The sequence below is a fragment of the Macrobrachium nipponense genome, chromosome 27, assembly GCF_015104395.2.
Source record: "Macrobrachium nipponense isolate FS-2020 chromosome 27, ASM1510439v2, whole genome shotgun sequence".
NCBI lineage: Eukaryota > Metazoa > Arthropoda > Malacostraca > Decapoda > Palaemonidae > Macrobrachium > Macrobrachium nipponense.
The window spans coordinates 8,315,206-8,332,852 of NC_087216.1; the positions used below are offsets into that span (position 1 = coordinate 8,315,206).

At 41.8% G+C, this 17,647-nt stretch overlaps 1 protein-coding gene across 1 annotated transcript in view; it reads right to left on the bottom strand.

Annotated features, from left to right (window-relative positions):
- Nucleotides 1-1,651: 1,651 nt before the first annotated feature.
- LOC135200496 (afadin- and alpha-actinin-binding protein B-like) overlaps nucleotides 1,652-17,647 on the bottom strand; it is a 137,067-nt gene continuing 121,071 nt past the window's right edge. Inside the window, 2 exon segments of the mRNA XM_064229146.1 lie at nucleotides 1,652-2,987; nucleotides 5,772-5,938. Coding sequence (XP_064085216.1) covers nucleotides 2,198-2,987; nucleotides 5,772-5,938 — 957 coding nt within the window. The 3' untranslated portion in view covers nucleotides 1,652-2,197.

The following is a 17,647-nucleotide window of genomic DNA, read 5'->3' on the forward strand; positions in this document are numbered from 1 at the left end:
AATAAAATTATCTTTAAATGTGATATTAGTTCACATAGGATGCTCAACAAAGCTCAGAAGCCTTTTGTGGCACCAAAGCTGTTCAGTCAAAACATTCCCCCTCGCCAAAATATCCCCGTCATTAAAGAGATCCCTAAAGTGTGCACCCCAGCACAGACGCATCTCAGGAGGTGGGAAGTTCAATGGAACTCCCACAAAGGTTATCATCCAGCCACCCAGCAAAATCCTCTCTCCCCTATCAACTCAAGGGTACGAGGTAAGAGAGGGGTTTTTTCGAGGTCAATCAATGCTGTTTCAAGTACCACTGCTGAAAGTGGTGGAGGAGGCTGTGAGGCTTAAGGGGAAGTCATAGAGATAGTTTTCAACACTACAAATATACTGCCATGAACATAAACTGTTCTGATATAACATCTAAGAACAGGAGATTCAAAACAGCCCATAAGCTGGTTCAAAGTGCCAGTAGTCTCTTCCACCATTGATATGAACACTTCCTCTGGCATGAAAGTGGTGGGGGAAGTGGTTTGCCCAATGTGCTGGAGACAAAAGCACTTCCTGACCCATGTATCAGGCCATGAACCTTCCCCAAACACCACACCTTAACTATGACTATGTCAACAAGCCCAGGTAACACCTCTGGAGTACCCCCAAAAGTCAACTCCATATACGACAGGTGAAAGAAACTTGAAAGTTGCCGTTTTAACGCAAAGTCTAAAAAATCAAGAAAAATGAGACAGTCCATTCCCATCTAATCTGACCCTTTGAGGACCTTGCTCCTCCTCCCTCAGCCAAGGAGGGGACACGCTAGAACTCTTCTCACTAGGGTGTTACCAAATCTTTACAGTATCTTAATGGAGAACATATAAGCTTTGGCAATCACTGTCAGAAGCCTGTTCCAGCTTAAAACGGCCACCCCTTCTTCAAGACTGTAAAACCATGAAAGAGGGAGAGGAACAAGCATTGGCACCACTCCTCCAACTCCCCTACCTGCTGCATGACCAGTTAGGCCCATGAGAAGTGGAAGAGTAAGAACTCTCCAAACAGCATGAAATTAAAGCAAGTTCCCATCAAAAAAACTTTATAGAAGGCTGGGAAGGAGAACCTTCCCCACTGCCAGCATAAAGCAGATCCATAGATCCAGGCTGCATGAACTCTGCACTGAGTGGGTTATGCAGACCTCTCTCTGTGTAACTACAAGTTGTGATGAAAGGAGTTGCTCTGCCCATCCACCTCAAGATATTTAATAATGAATGGATTGAGAGGGCAATATATCTCTAGTACTGAGACAGAGGAAATCCAACCCACTGTAAGTACTAAATTTTTAAGTAGAATGTATTTTGTTAATAAAAATATTGTTTTCCCATCATTTTACAGATCTTCAATAAATGTCTATACATACATTCATTTACACTACAAGCAAAACATAACTAGCCATCATATGAAAATGTGTGATCAAAGGTCTTCAAAAGAACATTGAATTAAATGGGACTTGTGAACAAGTTTGACAATAAGTTTGTAAAGTTACACCTATTGTCAAACTAAAACATTTGGATGAATATTTGAAACTTTATTTAGATTGGTTATTAGTTCAATACAAATTATTGTAAAATTCAGATTCATGCCAAGGACTGGGATCTTATAAAAAAACAAAACAAAAGTTTTACAGTTTTATTTCTGTCACTTTCTGATGTTACACCTACTGTTGGCTACAACACTGACAATAAACTTATGAAAATATTCAAACACCCAATAACAAAATGTACATGAAGCAATTTTAAATTCTGTTGACAAAAATTTCACTAATCTTAAGCTACATCTCTATGAATCAGATAAAAAACAACTGGATACATAAGCATTTTTCAATGTTGTAAAAGAAATAAAAACTGGAAAATTCACTTCTGTTTATGCAAATGAATCTTAAAGGAACTTTGAACAATAAAATTATTTCTTGTTACATTTGATAACCACCACACTTTTCTTGAACACTTCCTTGCATTTACATTATAATTATACTAAAAAAAATACACTTTTCTTGTAAATAAGAACAAGCTATCACCTAAATGATTGTCAGAGAAAGACATAATGACTAGTTTTCATGAGATTTTCTTGTAACACTATTCACAGTACATATATAAAAATAAATTAAAACCTACAACTTTATCCTCTAATAAAAACTTAAGCCTACTGTAATATTCAAAACTTACTGTCTCACTACTCGTTTATGTAACCTCTTCTGGTTTTCATCATCATTTGTAATATCTCGACTAGATCGCCTACTACTTGTTAAACTGCCAGGGTCTCTGGCACGTGAAGTACTTGCCCTAAGTATCTTTGGTGTCACTGCTTCATAGGGTGGTGGTTCTTCATATGAAACTTTAGCTGCTTCTCCATGACGCTGGCCAATCTTGACAATAAGGTTCAATAAGTCTCTTTCTAAAATTTTAAGATTGGTTTGATCATCAATGTCTTTGTAATCACAATTATGGCCACAAAGGTATCTCTGGTAACATCTGCCTTCACATGCAGACTGGGGTATTGTGAGCCTCTTACTATGAATGTTGCATTTGGTTTCTACTCCTTTTGGAGTTGGAATTGTTGCATTTTCTCTGCAAACCCTGGGAAAGTGGTCTACATTACTGTATCCATGAGATGGATATTTAACATCTTGAATGTTCATTCCTTTGGGCTGTGCCAGGTCCCCTTCAAAATGGCTGGGAAAGTAAGAAAATTCTTCTCTGCTGTACATTCCATCTTTTTTAGCAGCATCTAAACGACTCTGACTCTGGCTCCTGAAGCGATAAGGAGTTGATGACCCGGCTTTACGTCGCCTTTCTAGAGTGCTTGGGCGTGAACTGGATGGACGGATACTAGTTTCCAGGTCTGAGAATACTGGACTTTCATCATCTTGTCTTGGAACGGAAGGTGCCCGGCTTACTGGAGCAGACTTCAAATGGTGCATAGTTTTCATGTAAGATTCTGCTTGAATATCACTGTACGGAAATCAAGTAAGTTACTAAAGTATATAATACAACCACAATGAAATAACTTTTAGTTTACATTAATGTGAGTTAACTTCATAGATGTTGTGTAAATCATTGTAATACTTCGTAACTTGCTACGTAAACCTGACATTTATCTAACCCTATTACAAAAAATATTTGTTTTTAACAAAAACAATGTTTAAAAAATTTTGTACTAGCATATGAAAATACCTAATTAAAATCAAAGGATGGCACCTATTTCAGAATGGCAATGACAAAGAAACCCAGAGCAAAAATCACAAAGTGCTACTCAATAATTTCCATTATAATTACAATTAACTACAAATTCTGATGATGGCAAAGCAGTACATAACAAAAAGTCCATTAAAGATAAAAAAAAAAAAAGCTTATTTCCTGAACTACTGTAAATGGATTAAGTTAAACCAAAAATAAATTCCAGTGAAAAACACCAAATATCTACAGAAAACATATGCTGAAAATATTTTTTTCTGAGTATAATCAGTACAAAAGAAATGCCAATACATATCCATTACTGCAGCTGATCTGCAGTTGAAAGCTCAATATAGTCAGGGGACAGAGGCCAGCCAGGTTCTAGAACTTCCCAATTCAAATTTCTGACAGGATTTACAAGCATTCTATCTGCACTGGTAATCATTCAGAGTAGCTCAAAAAGGAATAGTGATAATATTGAAAAATAAAGTACTGTAATGTAAATAAGTAATACAAAAGTCTTAAATCGTTTTTTGGGGTGTTGAATAAAATATCCTATGAAAAATTGTGCCTGCCAAAGAATCGTATCTTCTGTTAAAAGTTAAATGGGGACAAAAAAAAATAAGTTGTTAAAAAAATGTTAAAAAGACTTCTCAGTAAATGCTAGATGAAATCATCAGCTCCCATCAAAACTTATATAGCTTGTCTGAAAACGAAAATTTTGGTAAGACCTTACCCTGTTTACAGCCTCCGTGAAGATCCTTGTGCAGCTTTTGAACCACTAAGATAAAAACACAATGTTAGTACAATACTCTAAATGCATTCTAATTTAAAAGTCAGCTTGAAGAACACTACATTAAAACCACTGGTGACAAATGCCCATCAGACTTTTGTATTATTAACATTACCATCCTGCTACTATAAAGAACTACAATACAAAGTAAATATGCAATATGAAAAATCATCCAAGACTGACCAGTACATGAATGAAACAGCAAAATTTATGTTGCTATTACTGCATCGCAGATCTTGCTTCTGAGTTTTACAAATGAGGCAGTTGCATCCACAACATACCAGAAAACTTGAGAAATGTTTGATATAAAATTGGAAATCAATGTAATCATAATCAAATGCAATGCTTATTTCACAGTAACACTATCTTTTCCTACAGTTATAATTTTGGTGTTTGCTTTATAAATTAAACACCCCATATGCACTAAAACCTTTAAAACCATTTTAACTACTTAGATTTTACATAGAGAAAACTACTGCTGCAGATATTTAAGTTGTCTGTCTACTATAGATACCTTAAACTACTGGCATTGTTTACTCGTCAAGAGCAAATGTGCAAATAAAAACTACCGTTGTGAAATTCCTAAATTACTACCAGATCATCTCAGAAATATTGCCACCAATGAGAAGCATTTTTCAAGCTATTTGAATCTAAAAAAAAAACAAAAAACCAAAAATGTAAAAAAGTTAGTTAAAAGATCCAAGCATCAAATTTCCAAAAGTATCAACCCTAAGCAGATTTTTAATTTCTTATACTGATCACTGAGCCACACTGGTCAAGTGAAGCATTCAAAACTATCTTAATAAAAATAAAAATCCTGAAAGACAGTGACTTAAAAGTATGATGTGATCATTATTAACATGTTAGATCTAAGAATGACAGTGTTCTTATAAACACACTCCAAAGTAAATTCATATTTTTACGATGTATGGGCATAAACGACATAATAGAGGAAAGTGCCTGACAATACACAACACCATAAGGCAATTAACACTAACCCAAAAGTAACCAGCACTCTTCTAAATTCCAATAACAAAACCTGAATGATTGCAGATTGTAGAGGAAAAATATACTTCAACTTACATAAATGATTTAGAAGCAGTCCCTGGTTATCAGTGGCCTCAGTTATTCACAATCCAGTTTTACAGCACTTGTCTGACACTTTTCGGTGATTTTTGGCGCCGAAATGTGTTGATTTCTGGTTATTGGCAATGATAATAGAGTATTGGTGCTGATACATACCTAACATAGGCACCATTAACTGGTTATCGACGACAAATTCTGGTTACACATTGGCACCAATAAGTGCCAAAATCCAGCTGCTGGCGCTGATAAGCCCCAAAATCTGGTTACTGGTGCCAATAAGCACCGATTTTTGCTTATAATCAAGCTGTCGGAATGGAACCCCCGCCGATAACCGGAGACTGGCTTATAATATATGACCTATTCATATTACAAATGATAATTACTTTAAAAATTTCAATTATCACTGCACTGACTAATGAAACTGTATTCAAACAGATGGAGATAAAGAAGGTTAATTCCTATTTATAATATGTCATTACCAACAATAATTACCATAAAAAATCTGCTTAGGCATGTACTTCCAGAAATAATTAAAAATACTATATTAATTACCAAAAATGTATCAAATTATCTACAACCTTATAAACTTTTAAAAATCCTGTTAATATTTAACATCCATTTAGTAAAAGCACAATAACCAAAATTAGAAAAACAAATTGGTACTTTCACTCTCAATTCCATACCGCTGCTGCTTTGGTAGTCTAGTTGGTCCCAAAACAATAGGTGTTGATACCCTAGTTAAATTCATACTAGCTCTTGGTGGGGTAATAGCAGGTATTCCTACATTTCTATGGGGAGAATCTGTGAATAGTTCACCAAAGCTTCCGCTAGACACACTGCAAGCACTCTCCTGAAAGAACAACAGAATATTTTGAAAATATATTCAAGACCTGAAAGCTTACTAAACTTACAAAACTAACAATAACTTACTTTGCCTTAAAGTGAGGGAGCTGAAAATCCTAATAAAATAATAAAAATGATATTTTTTTGATAAAATAATGTTTTACGTATACTTACCTGGTAGTTACATATAGCTGTAGTCTCTGACGTCACGGCAGAATTTCGAATTTCGCGGCAGCGCTAATTGACTGGTCAGGTGATTCCCGTACCCCCTCCCTCTACCGGGGAATGTAGAACTACCACAACTAAACCTCAGAATTTTGATGCCTACCTGTCCATGTGAGGGGAGGTGGGTGGGCTCTAATGATGTAACTACTAGGTAAGTATACGTAAAACAATATTTTATCATAAAAATATTTTTACGTATGCAACTTACCTGGTAGTTACATATAGCTGATTGGCACATTTTGGAGGTGGGACCATGGCAGCTAACCATATTTAATGAGGAATTTCTATTGGAATTTAGTAGTTCTCTTTTAGTCCTTACCTTTTAAGATAGCTGACTTGAAGGTCACTGCCTCTTAAGTCTGCTGATCTTGAAAGCCTTGACGAAGTACATGGAGCTTGCGTCAAGCTATAGACACGTACCCAGCATTGGCGAGGTATATGGAACCGTGCGCCAAGCTATATATACGTACCAGCATTCGTGGGGTATATGGAACCTCGCACCAAGCTATAGAAGTGTACCAGCGTTGGCGTGATATATGGATCCGAGCGCCAAGCTATAGACACTTACATGTAGTCTAGGGCTAACCGTGGACTGACATGCGATAATTATACGTCTGCTCATGGAGCCGTACACAATAAACAATAAGGACAACAACAACATGGGAATCACCTTCACCTAAATATTTTTACCCTTTACCTAAATGGACTGTAGGGTACCACTAATACACTTCCGTACCCTCAGACACCCTTAAAAAACAACACCAAAGATAAAGTTAAAAATTATTAGGAAGGATTGACTTCCTTTCTTCCCTTACCCAACACCGTGCCAGTTACTACAAAAGGTCCCAATGTGGAACAGTTTTCGTACACTGCTTGAATCTCCGTTAAATAATGTGTTGCAAACACTGACTTACATTTCCAATACGTCGCATTGATAATGGCGTCTAAAGATAAATTGCGTTTATACGCCATAGAAGTTGCAACAGCTCTGACTTCATGGGCCTTCACTCTAGCCAGATCAACCTCTGGTTCTCCCAACTGAGAGTGAACTTCAACTATTAAATCCCTCAAAATAAAGGATATTGCATTCTTAGATAATATCCTCGAAGGATTTCTTACTGAACACCAAAGATTGTCTGACCCTCCTCTTATTTGTTGAGTCCTGTGTATATAATACTTCAGGGCTCTTACTGGACATAATGATCTCTCTGGTTCTCCCTCTCCTACTAACTCTGAGAGGCCCTTTATTTCAAACGAACGAGACCATGGTTGTGAAGGCGACTCGTTCTTTGCTAAAAAGCCAATCGTCGATGTGCATATTGCTTTGTCTTGTGGAAATGCCACTCTTTTATCGATGGCGTGAATTTCACTTATCCTTTTGGCCGACGTTAGAGCCACTATGAATAATGTTTTCCTAGTGAGATCTCTGAAAGCTATCTCACTTAACGGTTCAAACCTCGCAGATAGAAGCCATTTGAGCACTATATCTAGATTCCAAGAGATCACCTTATTTCCTTCCTGTTTCTTTGTATCAAAGGATTTTAATAAATCAGACAGTTCCCGATTGTTCGAGACATCCATTCTCCTATGCTTGAATACTGAGGATAGCATGGCCCTGTATCCTTTGATAGTAGGAGTCGAGAGTTTCCTTTCTGTTTTAAGGAAAATAAGGAAGTCTGCCATTTGAATTATACAGGTTTTAGTAGACGAGACTCCATGCTGTCTACACCAGGCCCTAAAAATTGACCATTTTGCCTGGTAGACCGCTGCTGAAGATTCTCTCCTTGGCCTGGCAATAGCCCGTGAAGCTCGTCTCGAAAACCCCTTCTGTCTGAGGGTACGCTCGACAGTCTAAATGCAGTCAGACGTAGAGCATGGATATTCTCGTGGAATCTCCTGAAATGAGGTTGTTTGAGTAAATCTACTCGCTCTGGAAGTTTCCTCGGGTAGTCTATTAGAAGGTACCAGGATCTCCGGGAAATTTCAATCTTGCTGGCCAGAATGGAGCTATTAACGTCATTCTGACATTTGCGTGTTGCCAGAACTTTGTCAATACTGCCCTGATCATTTTCATTGGAGGAAAGGCATAGAGGTCCAAGTCCGACCAATCTAGCAGCATTGCGTCTAAAGCGAACGCTTTCTTGTCAGGTACGAGGAAGCAATATATTGGCAATCTTGTTGTCTTTTCCGTGGCAAACAAGTCCACTAGAGGTCTTCCCCACAGATACCACAACTGCTGGCATACCTGTAAGTGCAGAGTCCACTCTGTAGGTAGTACCTGATTTCTCCTGCTCAACTCGTCCGCTCTTACATTGTATCTCCCCTGTACAAACCTGGTGAGCATTCTTGTCCGATTTTCTTTTGCCCAGATGAGTAACTCACTCGTCGCTTCGCACAGAGAGAAGGAGTGAGTCCCCCCTTGTTTCTTGATGTACGAGAGAGCTGTGGTGTTGTCGCAATTGATGACGACCACTTTTCCCTGTACTTCCTTGGCAAAGGCCTTCCATAGACCTGTAGGTCTATGGAAGCCATCCAATCTCCTTGACGAAGTGCTGACAAAACCTACTGGGTGGTCTCCATCGAAAATTTTGTCTTGCTCACAAATTTGTTCAGGGCACTGACATCCAATACTGGTCTCCACCCTCCCGAAGCTTTCGGGACAATGAATAGGCGATTGTAAAAGCCTGGGGTGTTCTGATCTTTTACCAGCTCTATCGCTCTTTTTACTAATAGAGCCGACAGTTCCTTTCTCAACGTGCAACATTTCTCTAAGTTTGACGAGTAAGCTGTCAAAACTATCGGTACCTTTGACAGAGGAGGATGTTTTACAAACGGAATCGAATATCCTTCCTTCAGTACTGATACTGTCCATGGATCTGCTCCTCTTCGTTCCCAAACTTGCCAGAACTCCTGAAGTCTGGCTCTGACTGGTGTGTGAAGGATTCCCTGCTCATTTCTTAGAAGTTGTTGTCTTATTGGGCTTAGGACCGAACCTAACTCTAGGCCTCGATCTCTGCAATCCTCTTGTTGGTGCTCTGCTCCATAAGGGCTTCTCCTGCTTGACAACTGGCGCTCGGCGTACACTCGAAGTCGTTGTGCCTTTCGGCTTCTTAGCCGACTGAGCTAAAAGGTCTTGAGTTGCTTTCTGGACCAGAGAGGCAAAAATTTCAGACACTAAATCCTTAGGAAAAAGGTTACACTTATCAAGTGGAGAGAACATAAGCGCCGACTTCTGGGTTCTTGTTACTCCCTTAGATGTAAATGCAAACCAAAGCTGACGTTTCTTGAGGATCCCCACAGTTAATAAGGAAGCGATTTCAGTCACTCCATCCCTTATTGTTTATCAATACAGGACATCACATTGGAGAAGTCACTAAAATGTTCTTCTGACAGGTTAAAAGACTTTGCCTTTCTTCCCAAGGCGCCAATCGACCAATCCAAGAAGCTTACTACTTCCATAAGACTGAAAACCACCTTCAGCAAATGATCTAATTCGCAACTCGTAAAGAAAATCTTCGCTGAATTCAAAGCAGAACGTCTGGACGAGTCCACTAGGCTGGAGAAGTCTCCATGAGAGGAGGCAGCGCCTCCCAGGGAGAAGGCTTCCCCAGTTTTGTACCAAACTCTGCTCTTAGTTAAAAGTCTCGAAGGAGGGAAACAAAACACGGTCCTACCTTGCTCCCTCTTTTCTCGCAACCACTCATCCATCTTTTTCAACGCCTTTTTAGCTGAAATCGACAAAACCAGCTTAATGAAAGTCGAAGAATCTGGTTTAGTATCCCTAGCATGCTGGGATTCAGGTGAGGCGGGAGTGGCTGGCGAAAAAGATTCTGGAAAGTTATCTAGGAAAAAGTTGAGTAATTGTTTGTAAGCCGACGACCGAGTCTCCTTCTCGCCTTCTACTGCTTCTCCTTCTGACGCTCCTGCTGATAAATTGTCCTCCGCTTGTTCTTGATCCACTGGACAGTATAACTCATGCTCCACCAACTGCAGCGGCTCTTGAGACTCCTCCGGTAAAGTTCTAATTAAAGAAGGCGTAGAAGTAAGAAGTGGTTGCTGCTTCTTACCAACTACCCCCAAAGTATTCTCTAATTTTTTATTCATCTCTAGAATTTATTAGAATGCCCTGAAGAACCCAAAACTTGACTTGGTTTCGTAAACTATCTCTGTTCCAAGTCAATCAAGTCAGGCGTATGGCGCCTGGCGCCTGATACTACCGTATCTAAGCGCTTGGCCGAGTCCGAATCCGTGCGTCTAGTAGCTTGGTGTTTAGCGGCTGCTTCTTGAGAAGCCAAGCGCTTTGGCGTCTGGTGTAACACGGTTGTCGCGTCATCAGGCTGGCGCTTCTCTACTCTTGTCTAGGTACATCAGACTGGCGCTTATCAGTCACCTCGCGACTGGAAGACTTATGCTTCCTCCTCTTCTTCAACATCGGTCTCTCTACTTCCTCAGAAGTCAAAGAGAATGCTTTCGGCGCCTCCCAAAAACTACACGACGGCTCTTCCACAGAAGCCACGATCTTCTTCTTAGGAATTGCGGCTGGCGAAACTTGTCTCGTTCTCTTTAGAGGACGAGATTCGTCCTTAAACCTCCAACCTCTGCGAGGCGAATCGTTTGCGCTCGAAGAAGACGAAAGACACTTCTGCGATACACCTCGAACACCTTTATAGCATTGCTCTTCTGCCTCAGCCAAACTTGCGGCAGAATCGCCTGAGGGGACGACTGCTCGGATGTCAATTCGCTCGCTCCCTGCGGCTTTCGGCATGCTCCTCCAATGTCCGGGGAGTTTGGCGGGGCGGGGCCCAGGCCTAGGAGAAGAGAACGAGGAGGCACCGAAACAGACCGCCTCCTCCATTGCACTATCACTTAACACAACACTTTTCTTATTCTTATCTAGCATCAAAGTATGCACAGATTCTCCTAATTTATCCATTGCTGCCATAAGCACGCTAAATCTTAAATCCATCTGTTCCCGTAAGCTGGCAACGCTGTCGGGTTCGGGAACAACGGTGTCAGGGTCAGGTAATATGTTAGGCGGATCTGGGTTAGACATAGAACAAGGAAAATCCTGACTCTCTAATTCCTGAGAAGCAAAGGAAGAAGTCCTAGATGAAGCTTTCCTTAATTTATTTTTTTCTAGCTTTCTCATATAACTCTCTAACTCCTTCCAGCCTTTATCAGTCAAATCCTTACATTCATCACATGTTACACTTTTGCTACAGCTCTGACCTCTGCAATTAACGCACAAAGTGTGCGGGTCTAACCTAGCTTTAAGTAACCTGGTTTTGCAACCCTTGCTGCAAACCCTAAAGTGAGATCCCGAATCTGACATTATAAATTTAAACCCTGATGAAAATCACACAATTGTTGCCTATCTGGCTAAATAAAGATAAATAGCAACTGCCGAAAGCCAAATCACAAAGAGTACGTCACCAAATCGATGAGTATCCGTCGTGAAAAAACAAAGAAATTCCACCAAACAAAACCGGTGTTCCGGTTGTGACGGCAGAAAAATTCTGAGGTTTAGTTGTGGTAATTCTACATTCCCCGGTAGAGGGAAGGGGTACGGGAATCACCTGACCAGTCAATTAGTGCTGCCGCGAAATTTGAAATTCTGCCATGACGTCAGAGACTACAGCTATATGTAACTACCAGGTTAGTTGCATACGTAAAACCTAAAGTTTATATGCATCAAATGTGAAAAGGCCATAAAACAATAATGTGAATATATAATCAATTACTTATTTCTTCCCGTGTTACAAATTTGTAAAAATACACAAAAATTCTTTACTTGACATAATCAACAAATTCTAAAATTGGCAGATCATTAAATTTTGAGTCTATTAGAATTGTTATATCTTGATCCTTTAAGAACTGGGGAAAATAACAGAATTTAAAAAATGAGACCAACTTTGAAAAGAAAATAGTTATGGACTAATCAGACTTAAAATTATAAAATATAAATTTTTTTTAAATAAAAAGTAATTTGAATTTTCCTAAGTATACAAGCAAACTGAAACTGATTGCTGAACTAGTAGTAAAGGGGGCTAGTGGGGGAATACCCCCTTCACTCACTCCCCCACCACATGTTGCCAAGCACTTTTCCTTTGCCTTTAGGGACAAAATGGTGTGGCTTAGGTGGGAAGAACAATAAAAGGCTTGGACTTATGTGCACAGAACTAATGCCTATTTAAAAATTAATTTGTCCCTAAGGAAATACAAACCACCCACTTTTATTTAGCTGACTCACACCTTGGGCGGGAGGTTGTCTCTGTTAACTTACTGTTAGTGTCAAACCCACTATGGAATGTCATAGCTCCAATTGTGAGAATAAGTGGAGGAAGTGATGACTCCTATAATTTCCTACTTGACCTGGCTTAAGAATATCAAAGCTTTATGGTCCTGAGCCTGAGTGAGGGTGTCTAGAGGCTACATTTAGTAAGGGAAGGTTCAGAGAACAGTGTACGTATCACTCCTGTACAGGTTACACAAGTCGGAAGGCAATATTAGCCAATGCAAAATGATATTTGTTAAACTACAATAAAGTTTTGTACATACTTACCTGGCAGGATATATACTTAGCTATAGTCCTCCGACGTTCCGACAGAATTTCAAATCTCGCGGCACACGCGACAGGTAGGTCAGGTGGTCTCTACCTTACCCGCCGCGGGTGGCGGGCGTATGAACCAATCTATCTCTCCAGCCAGATTTTTTCCTTTCACCTGTCTCCTGAGGGGAGGCTGGGTGGGCCATTAGACGTATATATCTGCCAGGTAAGTATGTACAAAAACTTTACACTTGTAGATTTAACAATATATCATTTTTGTACATTAACTTCCCTGCCAGATATATACTTAGCTGATTGGCACCCTTGGTGGAGGGTAAGAGACAGCTAAAGTAATAAGGAGAGATAAGAAACAACTGATGTTGTAGGATATAAATAACCTTGGTTCTTACATGTTCAGGCAGAAGACTTCATTGATATTGTCTCTGAGTCTGCGTTGCCTGGAGAGCTACAGCTAGGACGTACCTGATGCTGAAAGACTCTCGGATCTACCACTGGGATATGTGATCCCTTTGTGTGGTAGAATCCAAGTCGGATCCTGTTAAAGGGGGGAGTTCGTTTCAAATACTTAACAGGTCCTAACCACTACTACTGCAAGGAGCCACACTCATCAGACCACCTAACCAAACTACTAAAGATTAGTATTACGACCTAAAGAGATGCCTTCATGCATCCCTCTTTAAGGCAACCAACAAAAACAACAAATACAAGGGGGGAAAAATTATACTACTAAACAGATGAGTTCCAGCTCCCTGCCCCAGCACTGAATCCGCAGATACGTACGGGCCCAAGGCGAAGCATTTTTCGTAAGTGATTCTCACATCACGTAAGTAGTGGTTCGCGAACACTGACTGACATCTCCCAGAATGTTGTCTCCATCAGATTTCGCACGGACATATTCTTGTTGAAAGCAAGAGAAGTTGCTATGGCTCTTACTTCGTGTGCTTTCACTTTAAGAAGCCTAAGATGTTCTTCTCTGCAGGATCCGTGTGCTTCTTTGATGAGGCTTCTCAAGAAGAAGGACAATGCGTTCTTCGACAATGGACGAGTAGGCTCTTTTACTGAACACCACGGACCTCTCGGTTGGCTTTCAGTTGCTCTTTTTCTTCTAAGGTAGTATTTCACCATTCTCACTGGGCAAAGAGTTCTCTCGGGTCTTCTCTACCAAAGAAGATAACCCACGAATCTCGAAGTTCTTGGGCCATGGACTTGATGGGTTTCTCATTCTTTGCAAGAAAACCAGGAAGGAAGAGAAGCAAATGAGAGAGTCCTCCTTAAAACCCACATACCATCAATTGCCTGAAGCTCACTCCTCTTCTGGCGGAAGCTAGAGCCATCAAAAACAGAGTCTTCCTGGTAAGGTCTCTGAATGAGGCTGAATTAGGGGGTTCAAACCTAGAGGACCCCAGGAATTGAAGGACTACATCCAAATTCCAGCTAGGTGTCTTAGGAGACTGCATTTTCGTTGTATCAAAAGACCTAATAAGGTCCTGTAGGTCCTTATCTTCCGATAACGTTGAGGCCCCTGTGCCTGAAGACATTCGCCAACATACTACGATAGCCTTTAATCGTCGAAACGACTAAGCCACATTCTTGTAGAATAAAAAGAAGTCTGCAATTTGATTCACAGAGGTACTGGAAGAGGAAACGTTATTCCTCTTGCACCATCTTCTGAAGACATCCCACTTCGATTGGTACACTCGTAAGGTGGAATACCTCCTCGCTCTAGCGATTGCCTTAGCAGCTGCTGACGAAAAGCCTTTCGCTCTGACAGTTTCTGGACAGTCGGAACGCCGTCAGACTGAGAGCGGGGAGGTTTTTGTGGTACCTGTCGAAGTGGGGCTGTCTGAGTAGATCGCTCCTTGGAGGAAGCGATCTTGGGAAAATCCACTAGCCATTCCAGCACCTCTGTGAACCAATCTTGTGCTGGCCAAAAGGGAGCTATCAAAGTCATCCTCGCGGAATCTGACTCTGCGAACTTTTTTAAAAGTCAACCCCAGCAATCTTGAAGGGGGGAAACGCGTATACATAGATCTCCTTTCCAATCGAGTAGGAGAGCGTCTATCCCTATTGCTCCTGATCCGAGATGGGCGAGCAATACAGATCCAGTCTTTGTTCTTTGAAGTTGCAAACAGGTCTAAGAGAGGCCTGCCCCACAACTTCCAAAGGCTCTGGCAAACATCTTGGTGCAGAGTCCACTCTGTGGGAAGGACCTGATCTTTCCTGCTGAGGAGATCTGCCCTTACATTCTTTCGTCCCTGTACGAATCTGGTGAGAAGTTTTATCCCACCCCTTTCGTTCTGTCCACAGAAGAAGATCTCTTGCTGTTTCGTACAGAGAGAAGGAATGCGTCCCCCCCCTGTTTCCTGATGTATGCCAGAGCCGTGGTGTTGTCCGAGTTTATTTGCACAACTGCTCCTGTCACATCTGACTCGAACTCCTTCAGAGCAAGCCACAGGGCTATTAGTTCTTTCCTGTTGATGTGCCAGGAAGACTGGTCCCCCATCCAGGTTCCTGACACCTCCTTGGTTCCCCCAGAGTCGCCCCCAACCTGTTTCCGACGCATCGGAGAGCAACACCAGGCGGTGGGGTTCTGGGATTGAAGCGGCAGTCCCTGCGAGAACTTGTCGGGATCCGCCCACCATGCTAACTCCTTCTTGATTTGAAGAGAAATTGACAGGGAGAACTTCAATCCTGAGAAGGACAACCGACTCCCAAATTCCGATGAAGGAAAGAATTTGGAGCTCCGTGGTCTCAGGTGCAACCTTCCTAGGGAAACAAATTGCTCCATGAGGGAGAGCGTCCCCAGCAGACTCATCCACTCCCTCACTGTGCATACTTCTTTCCCTAAGAAGGTTGTTTACTTTTCGAGTCCCCGGGCTATCCTCTCCTGTGACGGAAAAGCCCGAAAAACTCAGAGAGTTCATCTGGATCCCCAGATTAAAAACGCACTTTCTTGAGCGGGGAATCAGACTTGACTTCTGCAGATTGACCAGAATCCTAAGGAATAAGTCAAATCCAGGGTTTTCTCAAGTCCTTCAGACAACGATCTCTGGAATTGGCCCTTATAAGCCAATCGTCGAGATAGAGCGAAATCCTCACCCCTTCTAGGTGAAGCCATTGTGCCGACATTCCTCATGATGGCCGTAAAGACTTGGGGGCCGTGGAGAGGCCAAAACAACACCGGGCCCTGAATTGGAAGATTCTTCCCCCCATCATGAATCTTAGAAACTTCCTCGAGGAAGGATGGATTGGTACGTGGAAGTAAGCGTCCTGTAAGTCCAAGGACACCATCCAGTCCCCTGGACGGAGTGCTGCTAACACCGAGGCAGTGGTCTCCATCGTGAACTTCTTCTTTTCGACGAAGAAGTTCAGGGCGCTTACATCCAACACCGGTCTCCATCCCCCTGAGGATTTCGGAACTAGGAACAGGCGGTTGTAAAAAGCCTGCCGAAAGATGATCTGCCACTAGTTCGATCGCCTCCTTTTCCAGCATCTGATCTACCGCTAGTCGGAGGGCTTGATTCATGATGGGGTCCCTGTATCTGGCCGTCAACTCCCTCGGGGTATTCGTCAAGGGAGGCCTCGAAGAGAACGGGATTAGATAGCCCTTCCTCAAAATTGACAGGGTCCAGGCATCTGCGTCTTTCTGGGCCCCAGACTTCTGCAAACTGTAGAAGCCTGGCGCCTACAGTTGTCTGAAGGACTTGAGTCTTACTTGGGAGGTTTGATTGACTTCGTAAAAGTCCTCCCTCTTCTATTGGTTTCCGACCTCTGAACGAAGAGGATCTAGAGGTAGAAGCCCCTCGAAAAGGGTTCCTGAGAGGTCGGCTTATTTCTTTCTTCGTCTTAGCCTGGAAAGTAGGGCGCGGCTTCCTTGCAGACTGCGCTAGAAGGTCCTGCGTAGCTTTGGCAGAGAGAGCCTTCGAAATGTCTTGAACCAGGTGTTTAGGAAACAGCTGCGTAGAGAGAGGGGCAAAAAGCAAAGACGATCTCTGAGCATGTGAGACCGACTTTGTTAAAAATGAGCAAAATACTGATCTTTTCTTCAAGACCCATGCTCCAACAGTGAAGCTATTTTCGCTGGCCCCATCCCTCACCGATTTAATCCATACAGGATAAGACACAATTCAAATCCTCCGGAGAAAACGTGTCCGGTCCTTGAGTTTTCTTGGCTAGGACTCCGAGGGACCAATCGAGAAAGTTTGAAAACTTCCAAGACTCTAAAAATGCCTTTTAGAATGTGATCTATTTCATTCATTGCCCACGTAGTTTTGGCCGAATTCAAAGCTGATCTTCTAGTGGCGTCTACTAGTGCCGAAAAATCTGCGTCAGCTGAAGACGGAAGGCCCCGCCAGTCCCAAGGGTTCTCCTGTCTCATACCAAAATCCTGTCCGTCCTGAAAGCTTCGACGGAGGGAAGGCAAACATAGTTTTACCCCGCTTCTTCTTTAGTAACGCATCCATGAACCGAAACTCTTGAGCGCTTTCTTCATAGAAAGAGTCGGTTTTCATTCTCACACACGAAGATCCTTTCGTTGCTTTCGCTGTGGAGAACAACGAGTGTGGAGAAGGAGGAGCAGTAGGGCTCAAAGACTCTCCGAACTCCTGAAGGAGAAGCTCTGTGAGCTTCTTGTACGAAGAAACTGTTGCCGATGTATTAGTTTCTTCCTCAGAGGCTTCCTGGTCTTCTTGAGGAGGAGAACGGGGATGAGGATCCTTATGAGAATCCTTAGATGATTTCCTAGCTGGGGTACAGTGCGCTGAAGGAGACAAACGTCTTGAATGAGGAGAAGATTCCGAAGTAGAGAGGCGTACAGGAGAACGAGGAGTTGTAAAAGAAGGACGCTTATCCGAAAATTCTTGTCTAAACTCGCATTCCTTCCTAAATGCAGACAAACTCTTAACAGCAAAAGAGGAAGGACTC